We start from the raw sequence: 23,432 nt of genomic DNA on the forward strand, positions 1-23,432 counted from the left end.
CTTCCCCATGGTGGTGGAAAAGCAAACAGTAGTTTGTGATGGAGTTGTTTAACAAAAAAAGCTGTTTTCTATTTGTGAGGACGGTGTGTGTGTGTGTGAGAACAAAGCGAACTTTGTGTTAATGCTGCATTCAACCAAGAACGTAGACAATTGTGTGAGGAAATTTTCCATTGCACAGTCTTTATTTCAGGACAAGGCCAGGCTGTAACTTAAAGGAATTGGGAATGCATTTAGCCACTTTGTTTGTTATTCCATTAGCCAACAGTTAGGCCGGTGATTTGATCAAGTATGGTTGTTTCTTGTACTGTCCGCAGCCCAAAACAAATCCGCGCTTGTCCCTTGGTACTTTCTGGAGAACTGAAAGGAAGAGACTTCTTAAGGATTTTGTGATAGAAAAGCTGCACAGAGATCTTTTAAAGGTGTTTATCTAGACGCTCTTGTTTGTTTTTAAGAAAATACACTGAGTAACATTCTTAACTTCAAGGTTGCAAACTTGTTTTTGGGAATGTTTTTCAGGAAGTGTTGTACTATTTCAGCTTTATTTCGTTATATTTTTCTGCCAAGGATTAAAATGAAATCTGTAAATTCAAAGGTGGCTTTAATTCAGTGGCCAGCAAATCAAATACTAAATAGTACACTGAACACCTATTCAGCTGAGATAAAATTTTACACTTTTGGGGGAAGAGAATCGTAGTCGCGTTGCTCGGAGGGTTCTTCAATACTTTCTGAATTAATGTACTAATACATCTTTCAGTAGCATGTGTTATTAATAAAAACCACTTACCATTTCTTTTATGTACATCTCACTACAATGAACGTGGCAACCAGCCCATTAATGGAATCTCCCATTTATTTACTAAGGGCATGAAGACATCTAGCAAGCAGGATGAGGCCTGGATCATGAACCGTCTGATAAAACAGCTCACAGACATGGGCTTCCCTGTGAGTAGTGCTCAGCCAGCACACTGTGCCTTAGCATTTAGCTTGTACTTCTGACTGTGGCTGTTTCAGACTGTAGCTACACCAACATCTTCAGTGTCCAGGCCAGGAAGTAGCTTTGACCTGCATTTAAACACATTCTGTGATTTCAGAAATCTGCTGTAAACCTGTAGAGTGCTCTGAGATCAACTGGGCATAAACTTTCCATGAGGACATTTATAATATTTGGAAGTTTGTAGTTTTATAACAACAGGTATTACTTTGAACTGCAGTAATAATGCCCTTCCATTCCTCTTTTTTTATGAAACAGGCAAAATGAGAGTATAGCTGGGTTGTTTCTCAGAGAAAATCATATCATTGTGATATTTGAGTTGCTCATGGAAAACAGGAAGATGTTTAAACACAACAGTGTGTTTCACCTTGTAGAGCCAGTGCTTCCTTGTCAAACTGAAATACCTGAATTGTGGGAACTGCTGAAAGCAGAAAAAAAAACACACAGACATTATTTAGGCCGCAGAGTAAACATTAAACCCAGTATTTAAGAGATGTGTCTGTTTTCTCAGTTTACTTTGAAATCATATGAATGTGATTACTTTTCCTCTTGACACAATTCCTGTTTTTGACAGAGAGAGCCAGCGGAAGAGGCCTTGAAGAGCAACAGTATGAATCTCGATCAGGCCATGAGTAAGTATCTGTGTAAGTAACTTTTTTGTCTTTAAAGCTACACAGGAACCCTGCATGATTCTGAGCATTTGATTATTTATATTCAGACCAGTTGGATAATATTTCTTTTCTTGCCTTCCTGTTGTAAGCAAGATGTATTTCTCTTAACTGCTGTTGGCAACTTTACTCTCTCTGCTTCACCTTTTCCAATGTATTTCCCCTTTCTGTGCAGGTGCTCTGCTGGAAAAGAAGGTGGAAATGGACAAGCGTGGAATGGGAGTGACCGACTATAATGGAATGGTCACCAAACCCCTTGGCTGCCGCCCACCACCAATCTCCAAAGAGTCTTCCATGGACCGCCCCACCTTCCTTGACAAGGTAAGTTCAGCAACAGAAACATTCTGCACGACTCAGAGTGTGCACAGTGTAGAAATACTTAGGATTTTCGCTATCTGCTTAGAAAGCGTGGAAAAAAATGTGATAGATATGGCTTTATTCCTTTTCTTGTCTTTTTTCAATCTGTTGGGGAATTCAGTCCTTGTGGAAAGAGGATCAATGATTTGATTCTCACATAGAAATAAAGAATGATCATGCCCAGTTTTACACTTGAAAACTTGCTAAGGAATCAGTAACACAGTGGAACTAGAAATGGAAAAAAGAGCAAAAAAATTAAGCCACTCTGTGAGAGTCCAGTCAGTGATACTTGCCCAAATCCACAATCAGGCAGGACCAAGGCTAAAATCTTCCAAACATTAGGCTCTTAATTTTTCTTATTTTAGATTTGAGCTTCATAGACATTTCAGTAAAAGTTCAGCAAGGAGGAGCTCAGATATTTTTGTTAAGTCTCAGAGCAGACATGTGCAGTCATTAATAGCTTCTCCAATGAGCTTCCCTTTCTGTGATCACACATGACAAATTTTCCAGCACTATTTAATGACTGAGGAAAAGGCTTCAGAAGCTTGTGGTGTGTCCAGGATTCAAAGTGTCTAAAGAAAAGAATATACAGAAAAGTGCAGCCAGCTCTTCAGTAGGAAATGAGATTTAAAGCCTTGACAGAAAGTCCTGCAGAAACTTACCAAGTCACCTAAGAATCCCCCTGAAAATACTGATAAGAAGAATCTCAGATGTCATTCTGTATTTCACAGGTTGTTTAAAGGTTCATACAGATGGGTGGTGGAGGATTCTGAGCACAGAAATCAGAATGCTTTTGACAAACTGTGCTGAAACCAATTCATTTCACATGAGCTGTGTACAGGCAGGCTGTGAGGCAGTAATATAAAGTTCATTCTTAGCCATGGCAGACTTTAATGAATGTGTTAATTGAAGGCCACAAAAGATGTATGCATGCCAGTTAGCCTCTCCTTTTCTTGGATAATAATATCTTCAGCAGTAAAGTTCTTGCCAGAGAGAGAGGTGCATTATGTGCAGCATGATGCATAATTCTGGAAACATATGTTAAACACAACTATTGAGAAGGGAGTACTAAAATCATTAATATTCATACAGCAAGTAAAATCTATCAGTCTAGGCATAATCTGTCACAGTGACTTGGCTCTAACAAAGGAAATAATCCCACACTGTATTTGTTAGCTATCACAGTGTTGAGCAACTTGCTAAGTGAATTAAATAAATATAGTTTCTACTCTAAGAACACGGGGGTTTTTTTTCCCCAAAGAAATTCTTTCCAGCTCATGCCAGCAGAGCAACTCCTCCAAAACCTTTTTGCCCTTTGAGGTATTGTTTTCAGAACATGAGTCTGGAGCTGTCTTGTTTCTGCTTAGGTCATCCTTGGTGAGGAACAAGCTCTCCACACAGCTGGACAGAGCACTCCAGCCAACGTTCCCTGTTTGACTTATTGCTCTGTCAAGTCATCATTCTTTTGTTGGCTTTGCTGAGTCTTCAATAAGTTCTGCAAGGTTCCTCTTGATGAAGTTGTAGTTTGGGTTGGTGTGCTCATTGTTACCACTCTCTCAGCTCACCTGCATTGACACTCTGTCATTTTTCTCTGAACAGCTAAAGCCAGCCCTTACTATTTTTTTTAACTTTATACATTTGAGGAGGAAAAATTTCCAACCCTGACATTTGCTTCTGTACCCACTGAACTCCCTGTTCTCTCAGGATCAGGAGTGGTCTGTGCAATTCAGCATCACCTTTGAGTGTTTGCTTTCTCTGCTTGCTGCAGGTGCTCTTTATTCCGTGTCACACCGAGTCAATCTTTGGCACTTAGTGCTTTGTTAATTTATTATTTCTCAGGATGTTATCTTGACCTGTAGCACCTTAAGAGGACAAGGGAGAAAATCCAGTGACCTTGAGTGAATAAAGATGAAGCCCTGATACCTGATCTCAACCACATCTCACTCTCAGTGGGATGTGTGCTGTGCTTAGGTGTCAGGTTTGCCTGAAAATGTTACTTGGTATCTTCTGGAGCCATCAGATTTGTAAGAAAAACATGTCAGATTTTCCTGGAGGCATCCTTCAAATACCAGAAATAAGACTAGAGAAGAGATCTTTTTCTTCAAGTATAGAGTTTGGCTCTATACCAGTAGGATTTTCTGGGTGTGTCAAGTCCCTTCAAAAAAGTTGAAAGCAGTGCTGAACTGAGCATTAATGTGATGATTCAATTTTTAATTGAGTAGCCTGAGGAAGAAGTGTAGCATAAATTTGTAAGAAAATCACTGAAGAGGAAAGGTTAGGTAGAAAAGATTGTTCTTCAGGAAACAATTATTATATAAAGGATCCTGAGAAATAATGGGTTGGAAACCACTGTGAGCAGTAAAATTATCCTCTAGTCTGGCTTGAAAATGGCTAAAGGGTGCTTTAATTTGACCAACTAAAATACTTCATGTTAAATGAATTGATTTTAGTTCAGTTATAGAGCACAGATTTGTGCAGCACAATGCAACAAGTTCAAATTAAATAAAATAGAACCAGGTGAATATGAACAAAGTGTTATAAACTTACACAAAGCCATCTGCTGCAATTCAGCCAAGGAACACACTTGTAAAGGAGTCTGGAAATGAAATGCCTGAGTCTCCAGTGCAGCTTATCCTCCACCATCCCTGGCACTGCCAATTTCCAAATGGAGAAAAAATAATGTCAGTAAGGCAAGACTTGAATAAATCTGGGGCCAAGGAGGGTCTTTCATGGTCAGTAGGTCTGTTCACATGGGGAACAATAGCATCTGAAGGGGAGAGCGAGCACCAAGCTTGAAATTATTTTCACTTTGAAGGGGGAAGGGTAGAATTGTAAACATATGTCTGTGATCTAAAGAGAAATCCTTGAACCTGTTACTGTCATGCAAGCTGCAGTTGTTTGTGGAGTGTGACTGATGTCCAGTAGAATGTAAAATATCTCCAGCTGAAAGGCCTTGGGGATATCATTAGAAAATGTCAGTGTCCCCCTCAGGATAGTCAGATAGGATGTCAAGTGTCACTTTGCCTGATAGTGAAGAAACTTTTCCTTTGCATCAAAGGAGAGCTGTAGAAAATGCATTTTTCAGGATTACCTTAAAACATATAATTCACTGAGCATGCTTGCTGCATTAGGTCATCTGTTTGGGTATGTGGTAAGCAGACTGGGCTGCTTTTTGAACAAAGAAGGTTCACCAGCATCTCACAGTCTTCTGGATTTATTGGATAAAATAACCTAGCTTCTCATGTTTTTAAAAAGCCTTTCCTTGCAATGAACATAGTGCCTGAAAAACACCAGCCCAGCACATTGCAAATTAAAGCTTTTTCTCTCTGCCTGTTTTTTTGGAGCCCTACTTTGTACACAGTGTTATTTGATCATGCTTACCGCAGGCTTCCCAGACATCAAAGCACAGTTTGAGATAGAACTCAGTGCCCCACTGAAACACGAGCAGAGATCTACCTGTTTGATTGGGGCTCTCTAATTTATTTTATTTTCTGCCTCGCTGTTTGCCCCCCGCGGGGGCTGCCTCCTGTGCCTCGGATCCACGCTCAGCCGTGGTTCCTCACAGCACAGTTAGCACCAGAGGCTCCTCCTGCCTTGCTAAAATCTGCCTCCTCCTGGGGATGTTCAGGAAGGCTGCCCAGCCGATATTGTCATGACTGGTTTGATGGTTTGTGTTCGTTGGCTGCCTTGCAGTGTAATGTTTCAGAGTGGGGTATTAATAACTCAGCGCCATGTGAATATTAAAAGAGGTTCGTGTGTCTCAGTTAGGAAAGGGGATTAATGCAAAAATGCTTTTCTAAGAGCAGAGCTATGATGTGGAACCAAATCCAGACTGGTGTCAAATAAGCTGATGTGGCCTTTCCCAAATTTTGGGGTTGTTCAAGTGCTGGTTTATGTCTGTGCTCTGCTGCTGGAGTTTTCCAGACAGACAGAGGACTCTGCTAAAATGTGCTGGGCCTCTCCCCCTTCCACCTTTCAGTCTGGTGGAGAAGAAAGGAGAAAACCTAAGTGGGGAGGAGGCCATGGCCACATGATAGCTCTGCAATCAGCTGCTAAAATTCTTCCTTTCCTCTGGAAAGGTGGGTGAGGGTGATTGAGCATTTGGGGATTAAATGCAAAAAAGTTATAAAAAGCAGTACCTTAATCCTGTTTCTCTCTTTCTTCTCCCTTCACTCCATACTTTCCATTCCTGTTATTCATCCCTTTTTTTTATATATCTCTTTTTATTCATCCACACCTTTCTCTGTCTCCATGGGACACTGTTTTGTGCGCTGTGGGCTCCTGGCACCGCACACAGCTCACCCTTTCTTTCTCCAATCAGGATGGCGGCCTAGTGGAAGAGCCCACTACTTCACCATTTTTGCCTTCACCAAGCCTGAAGCTCCCCCTTTCAAACAGTGCACTCCCTAATCAGACCCTGGGCGGGATTGCCTCAGGGCTGGGCATGCAAAACTTGAATTCTTCTAGACAGGTAAGGCTGTTGGGAGAGATCCCCAGGGGAATTTCGGCTCTCTTGCTGTAGCTGCTAGTGCCTGTCAGCCTCTTCCCCTGGAAAAATGGATTTTAACTGGAAGTGCAGCAGCTTCGTTCATGTGAAATATCAGAAGAGTTTACCTGCTGTGTAAACATTTCACCTTACAGGACATAACAGAACTGTGTGGTTGTAATTACCTGTTGATGACACTTATCCATCCAGAAGAGACTGTAGTGTTGTGGATTTATACCCTGAACCCCAGTGTGGCTCTGCCTTCACTTATCTTCACAAATGAGATGGGAAATCTAATTTTTTGAGGCATTGCTAATTGTCACAGACTTTAAGGCAGTGAGATTGCTCTCATTCATTTTTCCTGGCTGGTATAATTATTCTGTGATGAGATGGGGGAGAAGTGATGGAGGCTTTTTTATTCCTGCTCCAAGTGTCAAGGCATCTCGTAGTTTTAATGGGTGGCAAGAGAGAAACTTCGCTTCCAGCACCTGGGTCAGGTGGAGCATTGAGTTAAAGGGGGTGTTTTGGCCCCTAGGTAGAACAGGCTGAGAGGGAAAGAAAAGGAGAGGAGCTGAAGGGGGAAACTCATAAACCTTCATGAAAGTGAGAAGCCATAAAGTACTGTTGATTATGACAAAGTTATTTTTGCCATCAAGCTGAAGTCCCAAGATACAAAGTGACAGCACAGAAAAATTTTGTCATTCTGTTGTGGCTCTGTATTACATATATTCTTTTAAAGTCAGTTTTCTTTAAGCAATACTTGTCCAACACTTAGAGCCCATTAAACACATCTTTCCAAAGCAGTCTCCACTAATAGCATGTCCATTATCAGTAGCTTTGTAAAATGACTAAGTAAGAAAACAGCTTGGCCAGCTGGAGGATGGGGTTACTGTGGGTTTGATGCCTCCATTCTTCTGTCCCTTGCTATACAAGTACCAACATTTTGAGCAAGTACTTTTGATTGTTCATCTTGTGATGAACATCCAGGGTTCTGCATCCTTATAAAAGGCATCTTCAGCTGCCTTTTGTTCTGTACCAAATTTTGGGGCTTTGGGGTGTTGGGTACACAGCAATCTTTGCCCTGCCCCATTCTAAACCTGGTTTTCAATACAGTTTGTATGTGCTGGTCTCTTGATTTGTGCCTGTTGTAATCACTAAGAATAAAGCCTGCACAGCCAAGTGACAGCCAGGTTATGTGCTGAGTGGTGTTATTAAGTGCCTGTGTCACTGTTGTCCTGCTGCAGATACCGAGTGGCAATCTGGGTATGTTTGGCAATAGCGGAGCAGCACAAGCCAGGACCATGCAACAGCCGCAGCAACCGCCAGTGCAACCTCTTAATTCATCCCAGCCTAGTCTTCGTGCTCAAGTGCCTCAGTTTCTATCCCCTCAGGTCAGACAACACCTCACTCATACGTTTTCCCTTTCCCTGGAACTCTTCCCATGTGCTCTGTCATGCTCCTGAGGCTTCGCAGCCACTGCTGCCTGGCCGTGTCTGTGGTGTTTGTTCCCTAGGCAGGAAGATGTGGCATGGCTGAGGTGTTCTCACATGTACACCATATAATTACCTCATTCTCGTGCTTCTTTTTGCACAGTGGTGTTTCTGAGGAGCTTTTCTGATCTCTTTTGTTTTTATAAATGAACACTTGATAATAGTTATTACAATTGTATTAGAGCCTCTTGCTATTTTTTTTGATAGTTCAAGGTATTACTTCTAGTAATAGTAACACTTGCTGGCTGATGTGACTGTATTAATAACTCACACAGTTGCCACTGCTAAAAATAAATGTAAAATGTTTAACACTCTTCTCTTCTTTAGGTTCAAGCACAGCTTTTGCAGTTTGCAGCAAAAAACATTGGTCTCAGCCCTGCACAGTTAACCTCGCCAATTAATAATCCTCAGCATATGACGATGTTGAACCAGCTCTATCAGCTGCAGCTGGTAAGTTTAAAGACATGACAGATAAGCTCTAAATCAGAATTGAAGGCATGAAGATAAAATAGGAGAATGACTAAATTTTTAAATTACATGACAGATCTTCAAAACAATCAGCTGCTGATTTCTTTGGTGGAGTTTCTTTTTAAAGAAACACAGTCTTTTTTTTGCCTCAGGCTTTATAAATAGTCATTTGTGGAATAATTATCCTTTACAGCTGATCAGTGGAACTAAAAGTCAGTTGTCTTCCTACTGGTATGAATAACACAGTGTGTTCTCAAACAGCACTGGCTGTGTTACATGTCAGTAGGAAGATTAAACTGAACACATGTGTCACAACATAACGAGAGAAATCTTGGCAGTGCTGGTCACCTGAGTTACCTACAGGACTTCTTCACTTGCCTCATTGTAAAAATAAAGTATAGGGTTAATTTGTTTTAATTAATGGAGTGTATATTAAACACGTCATGTGATAAGAGCTACTTCTGTGTGCTTCTGCTGTGTTTGCAAATTTTACATGGATATTTTTAATGCATATGAAAATGCTTAATTGGATTTTAAGAATATTTTAAAAAGAGATACTGTGAACTCAGTAATGGCCAGGGGTAAACATAAAATTACAGAGGAGGGACTAGTTCAGTTGCTGGTCTCAGTGTGCTAGTCAAACTCTTTTATTAGTAGCAGTTTTTGATACTATTACTCATTTCTCATTTCATTATTTTCTCTAGTCTTGAGGAACAGAACATTAGTCTCATAATAATTGATCAGTACCCAGCTACTTGAAAAATACCTGTATAACATTCTTTTGGACTTTGAATTCTTGTGTTTCAGAGAAACTTACCTTAAAGAAATTTGCTGCCTAGACAGCTACTTGAAAACTAGATTTTCTTCACGAGTAAAGCAGCACAAGTGATTTAGCTACAAAGTGCTGGCAGAACTCAAAATGACCAAACCAAAAATAGCAATTGTTATTTATACTATTTGTATAATATTATAAACTTGTATTTTAATTCTTGCTTTGTGTTACAGTTATTTCAGAAAAAAAAGTGAGTTCCTATCTTTAATGACCATTTTGGGTCATTAAAGGAATTTTGGTCATTAGGAACCAAAGGCTCCTACCTTCAATGACTTTTTGCCATGTGGAACATTCAATGACTTTTTGCCATGTGAACTTAGTATTTTTTTTTTTATTTTTTAAATGAACACTCAAATACATATATTATAAAATACATTTGTGACAGGATTATTACTGTTGCTTCATGGAGTGTTTTCAGAAGATAGCAGAACATTTTCTGTGCTGTGGTGCAGCAGAGCAATTGAAGGGGGTTGCTGTGTGTGCTGTGTGTGACCTGTCCCTGTCCCCACAGGCGTACCAACGTTTACAAATCCAGCAGCAGATGTTACAGGCTCAGCGTAACGTTTCCGGACCCATGAGACAACAGGAGCAGCAAGTAGGTGTCCCTGCCAGCTCAATCTCTGCTTTAGGGTTTGGTTTCAGTAGCTCAGAGAGGCTCAGTGACTTTACATCAAAGCAGCTAAAATCCTTAAATCAGGAGTGCAGTGCGTGCCTTGGGTGCTGGACAGGGAAGGTGCTGAGTGATAAAGCTGATCCACAGCCTTGCTGGAGGAAAGCTCTTCAGCCCTTTATGCCCAGTAGGGAGATGCAGTGTGTTATTTCACTGTAGGGAAAGGCAGAGAAATGCAGTGTTTTTGTGGATTGAGCACTGACAGTTGTTTGTTGGCTCTCTCCCTGCAGGTTGCACGTACAATCAATAACATGCAGCAGCAGATCCAGCAGCACCAGCGCCAGCTGGCCCAGGCCCTGCTTATGAAGCAGCAGCCTCCCCCTCCACATCTATCTTTGCACCCCTCTGCAGGCAAATCAGCCATGGATAGCTTTTCACCCCATCCCCAGGCTCCCGGCCTTCCTGACCTGCAGACCAAAGAGCAACAGTCTTCACCGAACACCTTTGCTCCTTACCCTCTTGGTGAGTGTCCTCCTACAGCAGCTCCACCAGGGAGTCCATCTCCTTAATTCACATCTCAATACTGTGCTCCACAGTGTAACAAATACAGATATAAATCTATATATAGATACATAGATAAAATAGCACTGAAATGACAAATAAAGCCGTGCCTGTGTGGTAGTTGTTATCTGCTCACCTGTGTTCTGCCTACAAATATCCAAACAGAAGATTCATTAATTAACTACTTACATATGTTGCTATACACAAATGTCATGTTGATAAACAGGAATATCATCTGGGAAAAAGTTGTGCAAGGTCATCTTTCTGCTGTAGCCAGCACTGATGAGGCATCAGTTTTGGTCAATGTATTTCAAGAAATTTATGGGTCAGTTGAAGTGTAGTGGAGGTGATTACACATTTCAAAAACACAACTGTTCAGGAAAAAATGAAATCCTCTGCTCAGTAGTCTAAAGAGAAGATTTAAGAGACATTCAAGAATTTTCAAAAGTGTAAAGGAGAGCTAGGAAGACATTTCTTTCATTTCTTAATGCAAGAGTTAATAAACTTCAGTTGCATAAAAGGAGATCTAGTTAGACATTAAGGATCACTTGGTTTAAGCAGGGTAGAGTACTGGAATAAATTGTCTAGGAAGTTCCTGAAATCATCTTCACTAGCATTTTGTGGTAGGTTAGACATAGATCTGTCAAACATGATTGAAGTCAAAATAATTGATTGGGCCTGGATACAGAGTGAACAGAGCAACCTTTCAGACCTGTTTGCTGTGTGATTGTTTGATGTATGCTGCAGACTTCTTTTATGACATAAAGGAATTAATTTAATCTCTTTGTGACTCTCTTTATGCTGGGTACAATAGAATTGCCAAGCTTTATCTGCCATGCAGCAGTTAAGAAGGTAATTCTGACTGCTGTGGTGAGCTGTTGTGGCTGGGAGCATCAGAAGGCAAAAAAAAAATTGTGAATTAAAGGCCTAAGTCTGAGAGGTTCTTAAGATATCTCAGCTTTCTGTGATCTGCTAACATTCAGGATTATATATCAAAAAAGACCCAGATTCATGTCACAGAAGCATGTCAAAATTATTCCCTAAGTAACAGTCTGAGTGATTTTGTTCTGTGTACACAAAATGGAAGCCCAGTTAGTGCAGAACCTGCTCTGATGAACAGCAGCTGTTTGTCTCACCTTTAATTGGGTCCTTTTGGGGGGGATTTTAGCAAAATGAAGTGGCAGAGATTGTGGAGGCTGCTAGGGAGACATTAGGAATATTTTAGTTTAGCCATAAAATGGTGCAAACTTGTTTAAACATAACATTCCAGTGCATTCTAACGAGACAAGTGAAGAGACTGCAAGCAGAGGCACTGACAGCATTAAAATATTATCCCTATATCTTGTTTCTCCCACTTTTTAGCAAGGTTTTAACTTTTTCTGAATTCATGGGAGTTCTATTGGTGTTTCATAAAAGCAAAAGTATTTGAAAATGTGCATTGAAAATGCGGCACGTGCATACAGAAACCTGAAAATCAGTGTTGAGTAATTTCCACAGCTGGATTTCAAACACAGCTTTTCAATCCCTCAGTTTATGATGGATATCTAAGGATCTCTTTCCCTCTCCCAGCTGGACTGAACCCGAACATGAATGTAAATAACATGGACATTACTGGTGGTTTGTCAGTGAAGGACACTTCTCAGTCCCAGTCTCGCCTTCCTCAGTGGACACACCCCAACTCAATGGATAATCTGTCTAGTGCTGCTTCTTCGCTTGACCAGAACTCCAGCAAGCACGGTAATGTCCCCTGGCACCCCCTGCCAGCCTGGCTTTTGGTGATTCCAGCCACAGTGCAACTGGAATTATTTCCCTCATGTTCCTTTTTTGTGTGAGTGCTCACAAGTGGTTGGTACCGAGCTCCTCTGAGCCCGTGAGATTTTATTTATAGATGATTTCTGCAGTGAAGGGCTTGCAGCTGTCACTCCCTGCATGCAGCAGAGGAATGTTTCTTTTCATGTGCTGAATTTCGTTGCTGGGATCATGGAGTTCAAGTAACACCAGCCTTAAGTGTTGGCAAAACAATTCCCACGATCTTCCCCTTATTCCAGACCTGCTTACCTTCAATCCAAAAAAATTTTACATTGGCTTTCTCCCACAGTTTTTCCAGTATCATCAACCTTTCCCTGAACAAAGTATGATAGATTACATAGTTACTCAGCCTAGAGTTAGGGACACAGACTTCTTACTTTTCCAGAAGTAATTGCTCATTTGTTTGAACACCTTTTTCCTTAACATCCCCAATATCCTGAGCCAGTTATTCCTTTATTTCCTGTACCAAATTTATTCTCTTAGAACATGGGGCTCTGTTAACTTCATTATATCCTGGATTTTATTATGAGCAGCATGAATTATTTCTTCTACAGCAGTTTTTTATTCTGCAAGTAGCTGCACTGCTGATGCCAAGTTGTTGTTTGATAGTTTGTAGGAACATGAGAACAGCCATTTCAAATCATCCATCCTGTCACCACTGAATGCCTAGGGAAGGATGAGATCAGGGATGTTCCTTGGTATGCTGTCTCAGCAAGTTCCTATTTACCATCAGTGTGATGATTTGAATTACTTAGTCTCCTTCTGGCAGGAATTTAATGCAGAATTCTTTAACTTGAGTGTCTAGATTGTACCAGCAGAGTGTGTCTCAGCTGTAATCCCTGCTGAGGCTTCAGATGCAGTTAAGCTTGGTTTACTGTGTTTGCATTTTAGTTTTCTTTTCATCTTTGTAATACAGAAAGAAAAAAAAATATAAGAACAAAATATATCCTGATAAAATTCCATACCCAAACCCCCATTTCACTCCTTGCAGGTGCTATCCCTGGAGGTTTGAGTATTGGTCCTCCGGGAAAGTCCTCCCTCGATGACTCCTACGGCCGCTATGATCTGATCCAGAACAGTGAGTCTCCTGCCAGCCCACCTGTAGCTGTTCCTCACAGCTGGTCACGTGCCAAATCCGATAGTGATAAGATTTCCAATGGCTCCAGCATAAACTGGCCACCAGGTAACACAATCCAACCCTTGGTGTTGGACTGATGTCCCTAAAGCGCGCTGTTGGGTGGCTTTGAGGAGTCCTTCTGATGCGCAGGAGATTTGGAGAATTACGACTTCACACGCTTCCCTTTTTATTGTGTTTGGAACAGAGTTTCACCCAGGAGTGCCATGGAAAGGACTGCAGAATATTGATCCTGAAAATGACCCCGATGTTACTCCTGGCAGTGTTCCAACTGGGCCTACCATAAACACCACGATACAGGATGTGAATCGCTATCTGCTCAAGAGTGGAGGTAAACACACTAACTGCTTCCACATCTGTGCAAGCTTTCTTTTCCCTTCCCAAAAAGGGTTGGCCTCATTTGTTACAGATACAACATATTTTTTGCATGTGCTCCTAATTTAATAATGCTTCTGCTCAGAACTGTCACTAAATATTCAGAAGTAATTGTTTTAAAGGAAGGGATCAAGAAGTTTCTCTGTTTTCCATGGGAATGTAAATATTTTTATATTGGAAAAGGCTGTGAGATGTAATTTAAACTTCTGTGGTCACTGGAAGTTATTTCTAACTTGTATCAAATGGTTTTGAACAAGATTTTGCTCTCCACACTGCCCACCCTTCTCCATACACTTTGTGAAATTCTCAGAAGACTCAATGCAAAAGTTCCACAGTTGCTGCTGAGACAGCAGGATTCAGGTACACTAATTAATTGTAGCTTTGTTAGAAGATCAATGAGCAAAATAAATTAGAACTGCTTTATCTCCCAAACCATGAAAGAAAAAAATTGGGAATTGACTAGTAAACTAGTATTTCCATTCCTTTTGTCTTGGCAGTGCTTACTTCAGAATAAAAAGGGAATTCTCTAAAACAAGAAAGCATTGTGACTGTGCTACTTGTTAGCTACATGTGCTGGAAGTTGATCAAGGGAAAGGTGGCTTGGTTAATTGTGATCTGAGTGCCCAAACAGCCAAGTTATCTGCACTCTGTCAGAGCTCTGCAGCTGGCACAGGAATAGCATAATCAGGCTGTCCAGGAGGAGCTGTCAGGAGGAAAAATGTGGGGTTTGTTTTAACAGTTACATCTGTGATGCCAACACAGATTGTAAATCAGGGCTATCCTTTGAAGTGGGGGTCCAGCTCTGGGCTTGTTACCTCAGGCAAGGGGTGTGAAACATGAGGGAAAGGAATCCAGAGTGTTGATTGCCAGCAGTGATTTTGGTTGTCTTTTAACAGGAAGCAGCCTTTCTTTCAGCTGAAACATGAAGTATTTGGGTAACAAGTAATTGTTGAATTAAGAATAAAGAAGTTGAATTAACTTCTGATGACTCCAGAGTGCTTCCAAGAGATTGGGCAGGTTTGGAGTTAGCAAAAGAAAAGCTGTAGGATGTAATTCAGTGACACTTCAGATACAGTGCATCCAAGAAATACTCCTCAGGCCAGAAGCCTAAACCTCCAGAGCTGTACCTGTAAAATCAGATGATAACCACTACAGGTATTGCTGCTTTAGAGAAGGAACATTAGCTCTCTTGGTGCATAACCTGCCTGTGGAATGAAGAAATAACTCCTCTCCTTAGAGAGGATCAGTAGAGTCTTTGCAGAGGTAAACAGGCCCTCAAGAGGTCAGACCTTCTGAAGACCAGTGCCTGTGGGGGCCAGTGTGTGCTTCTTTTCCTCATTAGTTTTTTAGCTTGGTATTAATAGAATTTTAATAAAATCTACAGTTGCAGAATCTGTTTATTTATGCTTGTATAACTGCAGCCTGAAGCACAGAGCCTGTGCTGACAGAGCTGCTCCCCAGTTAGAGGGGCAGGCTGTGGGGTGTGCTGTCCATGCCCTGTGCACTTAAAAACAGGCAAAACTTCACCTTTTGAGTCAATTTTTGCTTTGCCCTGTTTGCTAATGAATCTTTGGAGGGTCAGCTTCTATAAGCTGAGAATTACAGCCATGAGCAATCAGGACCATTTTCAGCTCTGTGGGCCTTTGAATCTGCTATAATTGCATAGTTCCTGCCTGGGGAATAGATTATTTCCAGACAGGGCCTGATCCAGAGTTCTGTTGCTTGCACCTGATGTCTGTGTTGGTGTCCCTTGGAGCACAGGGAGTCTGGTTAAGGTGAAGTTTGGTTGGTTCCTGTTCCAGCTGAAAACAAAGCCTGCATGTTTTATTGAGCTGTGAGGGATGAGATTGTCCTTTTATATCCTCCTTTCTACCTCAACACAGTCCTCTTTGCTACAGAGCTCACTTATTTTTATTAGTCAGCTAAAGATGTTTCAGAATCACAGCCCATCTCTGTGTGTCAGGAATGATAAGTCACCCAGGATACACACTTGATTTTGTTGGTGTCCAGAGAGAATAATTCCAGCTCTCTTAGTCTTTGCAAGGAGGATTTTTGATTTTATGTTCAGTTTCTTTCATTTGCTGCCAGTAAGGAAATTGTACATATGCTTAGATAGCTGCTCAGATTGTAAATGATTTACTGAGGTGGTTTTGTGCTATTTCATTTATGTTATCAGTTTGAGAGAAGATTGCTGAAATACATCTTTGCTTTTACTGAAAGTCTGTGAAAATATAAAGATACTTGTGGGCACTAGGGTATAGGGGAAGTGTTTACATTGAATAATTTAGGACAGATCACCCGTGGTAAGAGGTTAGTTTATCATACACATCTCTGCTCATCAGTTGCCATTGCCTAAGTCAGCTGGCAGAGGACCTTTATAAATGAAGCCTGTTCCTCTGAGACTAAACACTTTAACACTGACTTTTTGAGTCATGTATCTTAAAGGGAATGCAGAATTTACCTTCTGCACTACAGTTGTTCCTGTGCCAGCTTTCTTCTCTTTCCTTCTAAAGACTTCTGCCTCACTCTACCACGCTTCCAGTAACATTTCATTCCTAGACTCCAGAGACCAGGCTAATTCAGGAGAATGCCTTGCATGGTTTGTATCTGCACATAAGAGATTTGCTTATGTCACACCAAACATCATTATGCCCATCTTTCTTAGTTGCTTCTCTGCTGGTTCTGCAGGGTCATCCCCAACATCATCTCAGAATGCCACGCTGCCTTCATCGAGTGCCTGGCCGCTTAGTGCCTCCGGCTACAGTAGCTCTTTCAGCAGCATTGCATCTGCACCTAGCATTGCAGGTACGGCCTTTCTGCTTCCACAGCTTCTGCATTCCCAGGAAAAGGCCCTAGGGAGTGCTCTCCCAGTGCTGCCAGGAGTGCTGCCCCAGGCAGAAGTGTGTTTGTAGCCCTGTGCTGGGTGGCAGCTCTCCTGCCAGCTGTGTGGTGGATGGTGTGCCCGGGACTGTGCTGAGGAAAAGTGGATTTGATCCCTTTGGTATCACTCAATGATGGCATTGAGATCTCTGGGGGAGGAACACTGTCCAGGACCTCAGCAGGAACAGACCCTTCCAGGAAGAGCTGATGTGAAATTTGTGTTAAAGAATTCACTGTTAAAAGTGAAACATCTTCAGCTCAGAAACAGCTTCAGTAGTACCTCCAAGGGGTTATTTTTGCATGGCTCAGGGGGGTTGGGTTTGGGGCACCTCAGTGTCCTTTAATAGTCAAGCCAAAGCCTGATGCTCCCCTGTGTAGGTGAACTAAATTATTACCCTGTTTCCTTCACTGAACTCTAAATTCTGGAGCTTCTTTTTGCAAAACACGGAAACTTTGCTTGCAGACTAGCTACCTAAATATGCAGTTTGTCCCATTATAAAATTGTGTTGTGCTGTATAGATGGATAAGAAAATGTTGATCCACTGAAAACCCTGCACTTGTCTGAAGGTGCAGCCTCCAGGTTAGGCTGCAGAATGCAAAACAAAAAGGGCTTGTTTGGGATGTTTTCCTCCAGTGAAAGGAAAATAAAGGAGTGGCTTGCTTTTCTTTATCTTCCATGCATTTCTGCTTTATTTGCTGCCTTTTTTTTTGTTTGTTTTTCTTTTTGCAGTGTCATTTAATGTTTGTGTTACTCCTGTGAGGAGCAGTGGCACAGCAACACCTGGCCTGTTGGGTGCCCCATCACAGGCTGGGCTGCTCTGAGCCCTCAGACTCAGACCTGCTCCTCTCCTCTCACCATTTTACACTCATTAATGTCCTCATTGTCATTGTCAAATTGTTTTTGTTGCTGCAATTTGCCAGAAGATGGGAGAGTGGTTGCCCTTTCACTTAAATTGTTATGATTCCATGTGAAATAATTGAGTTAAACAATTTAGATAAATGGAGAGTGTGTGTGTATGTAACTGAGTCTGTGATTTTGCAACTGGTAAATTTGGCTCTGGGACTCAGAAAATTCCTCAGTGCCTGCCTGATGTCTTAAAGCACTGATCCAGTATAAACTTAAATCTGCCAAGTCTAGTTCTATAGAAATTCACAAGACCTTTGCATCTTGGGCTTTATCAGACCAATTATTGTTCTCTGCAATCAGCATTAAAACATTAGGGCAACACAGTCACAGCATCCTTTACTGGAGCAGAGGCTGCAGGACTGTGTCCCTCTCAGTCCACTCCAGCCCTCCCTGTGCTGTGATGGGGAAATTGGGCTCTAATTGCACAGCACGTGTTGGTGTCAGGAGGAAAGGTAGGGATTTGTATGTCTAAAGGTGAATAAAGATTTGTTTTGTTATCCATTATTTAAATCAAGTCAGTCTGCCCCTCTGGATGCTACATTGTGTCTGCTGTTCCTGGGTTTGTGTTATTTTATAGAACTGTGAGCTGACAGGAGCCAGCAGTAAGAGTTTGAAAACTGGTCAGGGAAAGAACAAGCAACAGCAGAAAGTTATAAAGACTGACAGGTTGTGGTGTGGTCTGATCTTCTGAAGACTTTTTCTCAAAAATATTTGGAAAAAAGAGTATAGGTTACTTCAAATATTCAGAAATCAAGCTTTTGTTGGTCCTTAATCTTTAGAATTTTAATAATGCATCAGAAGAACATATGGATATACTGAATTCTTTATATTAGGTAAAATGAGTTGTGTTAGAAAAAGAGTTTAAGTCCTATTAAACCTTTAAGAGAGACAATCTTGATAACGTTTCCATATAATTTTGGTGAAATCAGAATTCAAATACCTATGTCCATTTTCTGGACATTTTCCACATATCATCTTTTACAAGAAAATGAAACAATAGATTTTCAAAAGGGAATTTGTAGCAGGTAGTGTGAGGTTCACTAGACACAAAAATACTGGAAATTGTAAACAGTGGTTTCAGTAGGTTCAGAGAATATAGGATTTGCAGCAAGTTGTTCTTTTCCTCCTGAGAAGCTGGGAGGATGTAGCCCACGATAGCCATTAGTGAGGAGTACCCAAATGTGCTGTTTCTCTGTTGCAGGTAAACTGTCAGACATCAAGTCCACGTGGTCCTCTGGCCCAATCTCTCACACCCAAGCCTCTCTGTCCCACGAACTCTGGAAGGTACCCAGAAACACTACAGCTCCGACGAGACCTCCTCCAGGCTTAACCAACACCAAGCCATCCTCCACGTGGGGTGCCAGTCCCCTGGGCTGGACCAGCTCTTACTCCTCTGGTACTCACAGCTCTCTCTTCTGCCTTCTTTCCAGCATTCTCTGCTTCTTCTCTGCGTGTGAGGCTCCAGAAACCAGAGCTGTAACACAGCTGGAGTGGTTCTGCTCTGGGGATGCCTCTCCTGTCTCTTCATTTCACTTTGAATAAGTTGTAAATGAAGCATCTTTCAGCTGGTCATGTTAGTGATTTTACATAGGAATTGCCTTATTTGTTTAACTCCCAGCTAGGATTTTTTTCCCCAGTTCCTTAATTTCTAAAAATGTCTTTCAAACACGTGTCCTGTTCTGTGGTGTGATCTAAAACTTCTAGAGGAGCCTGTGGAAATCAATATGGAACACATGGATGTGAAGCATTTAGGACCTGATGGTAGTCCAGGGCCCTCAGGGAATGCCTGAATTTTTACATGCAGGCCCCTTTTTTTTTATATACCTTTGTTTGTTTTAATACAAATATGAAAAGCTGTGGATCTGGCTATATATATATATTTAGATATATTTTTCTATATAAATAGAGATATATATGCAAGTATTACTCCTATTTTATAAGGTTGCTTTAATAATCTGCTTACACTAAGTTGAGAATTAAATGTTCTTCCCTCTTCCTGCCATTTATTTTGGATGTTTCTTCACCAAACCCCCACCTGGAAATGCAGATAAAGCTGCTCCCAGGATTCTCTCTGGAGGACCCACAGGATCCACTGTGATTCTCAAATGCCACTCATAAATATGAAACTTGTACAGCCTCTCACTGTAAACCACCAAGCTGCAAAGCACCAGACTGAGGTTGTTAGAGCAGGTTTTGTTGGTTATGTCTTTGTATCTTTAATCAGGGCATTGTCAGTGCAGAAATACCTGTTTTGAATAAGTCATACACATTAATCTGTCATTGGCAAGAGAGCAGAGTGCTGCAGTGCTATAAAAATCTTTATTAGCAAGCAGCAATCTGAGCTTGGACGTCAGAACTGCCTTTAAAATGTGTATTCCAGATTAATTCTAATGCATCCTGAGGATCCAGTTGGTTGCAGTGCCATACCTGCATCTGTTAGTTCCCTTATAGTTACTGTGGGAGTATGAAAAATGCCACAGATCTTTGAAATGTAACAAGAGCAGCTTTTCATTCAGCAACCTTTCCTTCCAAGGGAGGCAGTAAATCAAGATGTGAGGAAAGTGCTGTAGGATTTGTTTTCAGCAGCACTGAGGCTTGTTAGTGTGTTGTGATTCCAGATAAATCTGCCTGTAAGGCACTCTCCAGAGACCCTGATCAAATGTTGTGTTGTGGAATTTGTGTTGCAGGTTCTGCATGGAGTACTGACAGCTCAGGGAGAACAAGCAGCTGGCTGGTTCTTCGGAACCTCACCCCCCAGGTAACTGGAATTGCACAGAACTGGGCAGGAAATGACACTTGCATTTAAGAGATGATGATGAGAACCACATTTAGCAGCCTTGGCCATTTGATTCATTTGAAAGAAGAATAATTATTCTGCATTTATTACAAGTATCTGTCTTCTGCAGGGAATTTGTTAAGTTTTCAAAGTGCTGTCAAATGAAGTATGAACTATCAAGCCTGTAATTAGTCATTCAGTGGGCACCATTTCTATGTGTGTAAGTTTGGAGGTGAATGATGTTGTAAAGCACATACAGAGATGTAAAATCCAATTTTCCTATGGGATTTTTGGGTTCTTCTTACATATCTGTCACATCCTCTACTACCAGGTGTCATTCCAAAAGGAAGAACATAAGCCACAAAGCCTTGGATGCAAACATGTAAATTAATTTGGGGGGAAAATTTAATTACATTTATGAAGTGTGTTTTCCCTTTGATTTATTTCTGGATTTCTGTGGACATCTAATGATAAATATAATTTGTATAACCTAAATTAGGAAAACCTGTGCTCTGGACTGTAGAGAATTCTTAAAAAGACAGGATGTCTCCCTCAATGCAGAGAGCAATAAGTGTGTAATTAAGTATTTCTTTCTTCCTTTCACTTGTACTCACTCTTTAGCTTTTAAACACTTGTTAATTAAGCATTTGAGGCAGGGTCACAATACCACAGGTAACCTTTGGTGCCCTTGCCTCCTCCCAGATCGATGGTTCTACACTGCGGACACTGTGTTTGCAACATGGCCCTCTCATCACATTCCACTTGAACCTGACCCAAGGGAATGCTGTGGTCCGATACAGTTCCAAGGAGGAAGCAGCCAAGGCCCAGAAGTCTCTGCACATGTACGTCTCTGCTCCCTCTTTCTTTTGGTACAAAGCCAGCTCTAACTCAGAAAATATTTTCTTAGGCATAACTGGTCACTGGTTACTTCAATCTTGATTTTCAAGATTACCTTATGAGACAGAAAAAGAGTTAACTGGTGGTTAGATACTGAATAAAAGGGTATTACAAAACTTTATTCAGCAAAAATAATACCCTCAGTTAGGACTTGTCACCTGTAAGGCCACAAAGAATTTGTAGGACATGATAAGGATTCCAAAGGAAGCTCAGGGAGAGCACAGGATAAGGTTTTAGCTTTAGAGAGAAACATAGAGGGTAAAACAACGCTAAACAAAGAATGTGGTCACCTTTTTTTAAAGAAGTTATGAGAGAAGTGTATGACAATAAAATCTGCTTTTTAGGAGTTTTAAAATCCATGGAACTAATTGGCATAAGGGCTGGAGATTTGAAGTGGTAAAATCAGTGCCTTTGGCAGGATGAAGAATACAGAGAGGGATGTTTCAGGAGAATCACTTGGGTATTTAGAGCTGGAAAGCAATTCCCTCTGTCAATGGGTTATGGCATGAGCATAATGAAAGTACTGAGGCAAAGAGAGCATCATGTGGCTGGAGAGCTTCTGTCCTTACCCCTGAAGAGAACTGAGGCCCCAGGGTGTGTCAGTTAGAGAAGGTGGTCTCCACGTGTGTGGATTTGGGTGTTTGTGGATGTAGAAAGGTGGATAGAAAACAGGACAGAGCAGGTTTGGTTGAAGAGACAGGGATTGCTTAGAGTGGATGTGGTGGAAATTTTCACCTCGATTTCAGCTTGGGGTGTGGATCTCTGTCACAGAATTGCTTGGGTTGGGAGGGACCTTAAAGCTCATCCAGTCCCACCTCTGTCATGGGCAGGGACACCTCCCACTGCCCCAGGTTGCTCCAAGCCCCATCCAGCCTGGCCTTGGACACTTTCCAGGGGCAGCCACAGCTTCTCTGGACCCCTGCCAGGGCCTCACCACCTTCACAGGGAAGATTTTCCTCATATCCCATCTAACCCTGCTCCCTGTCGGGCTGAGGCCATTCCCTTTGTCCATAGTCTCTGCCCATGCTCCCTGGAGGCTCCTTCAGGCGCTGGAAGGCTGCACTTAGGTCAGACCAAACAATCCCAATTCCTGACAGAACACTCCCCAAAGCCCCCTTTGCACCCCACACCTCACATCCTGCTTGTGCCCTCAGGTGTGTCCTGGGCAACACCACCATCCTGGCGGAGTTTGCCGGCGAGGAAGAAGTGAATCGTTTCCTGGCGCAGGGGCAGGCGCTGCCGCCCACCTCCAGCTGGCAGTCCAACACTGGATCCACCCCGAGCCGCCTGGGCTCCTCGGGCAGCTCCCACGGGCTGGTGCGCCCCGACGCCGGCCACTGGAACCCCCCGTGCCTGGGGGGCAAGGGCAGCAGTGACCTGCTGTGGGGAGGGGTACCCCAGTACTCCAGCAGCCTTTGGGGCCCCCCCAGCGCCGACGACGGCAGAGTCATCGGGAGCCCCACGCCCCTCAACACCCTCCTGCCGGGGGATCTGCTCAGCGGGGAATCCATCTAGGAGACAGAGAAAACAGAATGGAAATAACAATCATCAGCACTAAAGGAAAACAAAACAAAACAAAATTTAAAAAAAAAATTAAAAAAAAAATAAAAATTATTAAAAAAAAAAAAAAAATGGTAACCCTTTCCAGTCCCGGGCTTGATGAAGAATCCAGCTTTAACCCATGAGACTGGCAGCCCTCCTTAGTACCTCTGTCCAATATCGAATCTGAAACTGCAGAAGTCCTTGTGAACTGTTCCTGAAACAGTATGGGCTCCTTTGGTCAGTGTCACATGCTAATGACAGGTTTTACTTTTTTCATGGCTTTTTTTTTTTGTTTGTTTTATGTCGTCTTTTTATGTTTGTATGGTGATTTTTTTCAAAACCAAGTATAAAAGCTGCTTAGAATAGGTCTATCATGAAGGGCACTTTTCAGAATTTGGGCTGGAAAGGGTTATTTTATCAACTGGGGGGGGTGGGAAGGGGAAATGAAAGCCTATTTAAATGAGCCTGTGACTATTATGCACATTACAGAGGCGGACCCAATAATCAGAAAGGGTGAAGTGTGATATTTTACCATTGGTACAGAAAAGTGACGAATCCGAGTGGCAACTCTGGACTGTACAGGTTGAGGGGGGGGAGGGAGGGCAGGGTTGGGGTATCTCTGTGTCCACTACTCCCATGGATCTGCCT

The 23,432-nt window shown here is 42.0% G+C and overlaps 1 protein-coding gene across 35 annotated transcripts in view; it reads left to right on the forward strand.

The window, feature by feature from the left end:
- The window catches only part of TNRC6C (trinucleotide repeat containing adaptor 6C), a 94,911-nt gene extending 72,037 nt beyond the window's left edge, over window positions 1-22,874 (forward strand). For 4 of the 35 annotated variants that reach the window (XM_086857254.1, XM_086857255.1, XM_086857276.1 and 1 more), the window contains 17 exons: window positions 315-419; window positions 862-942; window positions 1,566-1,623; window positions 1,835-1,980; window positions 6,338-6,487; window positions 7,747-7,893; window positions 8,320-8,442; window positions 9,804-9,887; window positions 10,193-10,424; window positions 12,033-12,200; window positions 13,264-13,455; window positions 13,595-13,738; window positions 16,471-16,587; window positions 18,771-18,965; window positions 20,257-20,327; window positions 21,048-21,187; window positions 22,397-22,874. In XM_086857254.1, coding sequence (XP_086713380.1) covers window positions 315-419; window positions 862-942; window positions 1,566-1,623; window positions 1,835-1,980; window positions 6,338-6,487; window positions 7,747-7,893; window positions 8,320-8,442; window positions 9,804-9,887; window positions 10,193-10,424; window positions 12,033-12,200; window positions 13,264-13,455; window positions 13,595-13,738; window positions 16,471-16,587; window positions 18,771-18,965; window positions 20,257-20,327; window positions 21,048-21,187; window positions 22,397-22,757 — 2,514 coding nt within the window. In that variant the 3' untranslated portion in view covers window positions 22,758-22,874. Of the gene's footprint in view, window positions 1-314; window positions 420-861; window positions 943-1,565; window positions 1,636-1,834; window positions 1,981-6,313; window positions 6,488-7,746; window positions 7,894-8,319; window positions 8,443-9,803; window positions 9,888-10,192; window positions 10,425-12,032; window positions 12,201-13,263; window positions 13,456-13,594; window positions 13,739-16,470; window positions 16,588-18,770; window positions 18,966-20,256; window positions 20,328-21,047; window positions 21,188-22,396 lie in introns of all 35 variants that reach the window. The other 31 variants (XM_086857258.1, XM_086857260.1, XM_023938526.2 and 28 more) reach the window with 12 other exon arrangements.
- Window positions 22,875-23,432: the final 558 nt, after the last annotated feature.

This window comes from Cyanistes caeruleus, chromosome 19 (assembly GCF_971803275.1).
Source record: "Cyanistes caeruleus chromosome 19, bCyaCae1.hap1.1, whole genome shotgun sequence".
In the NCBI taxonomy this organism is placed as follows: Eukaryota; Metazoa; Chordata; class Aves; order Passeriformes; family Paridae; genus Cyanistes; species Cyanistes caeruleus.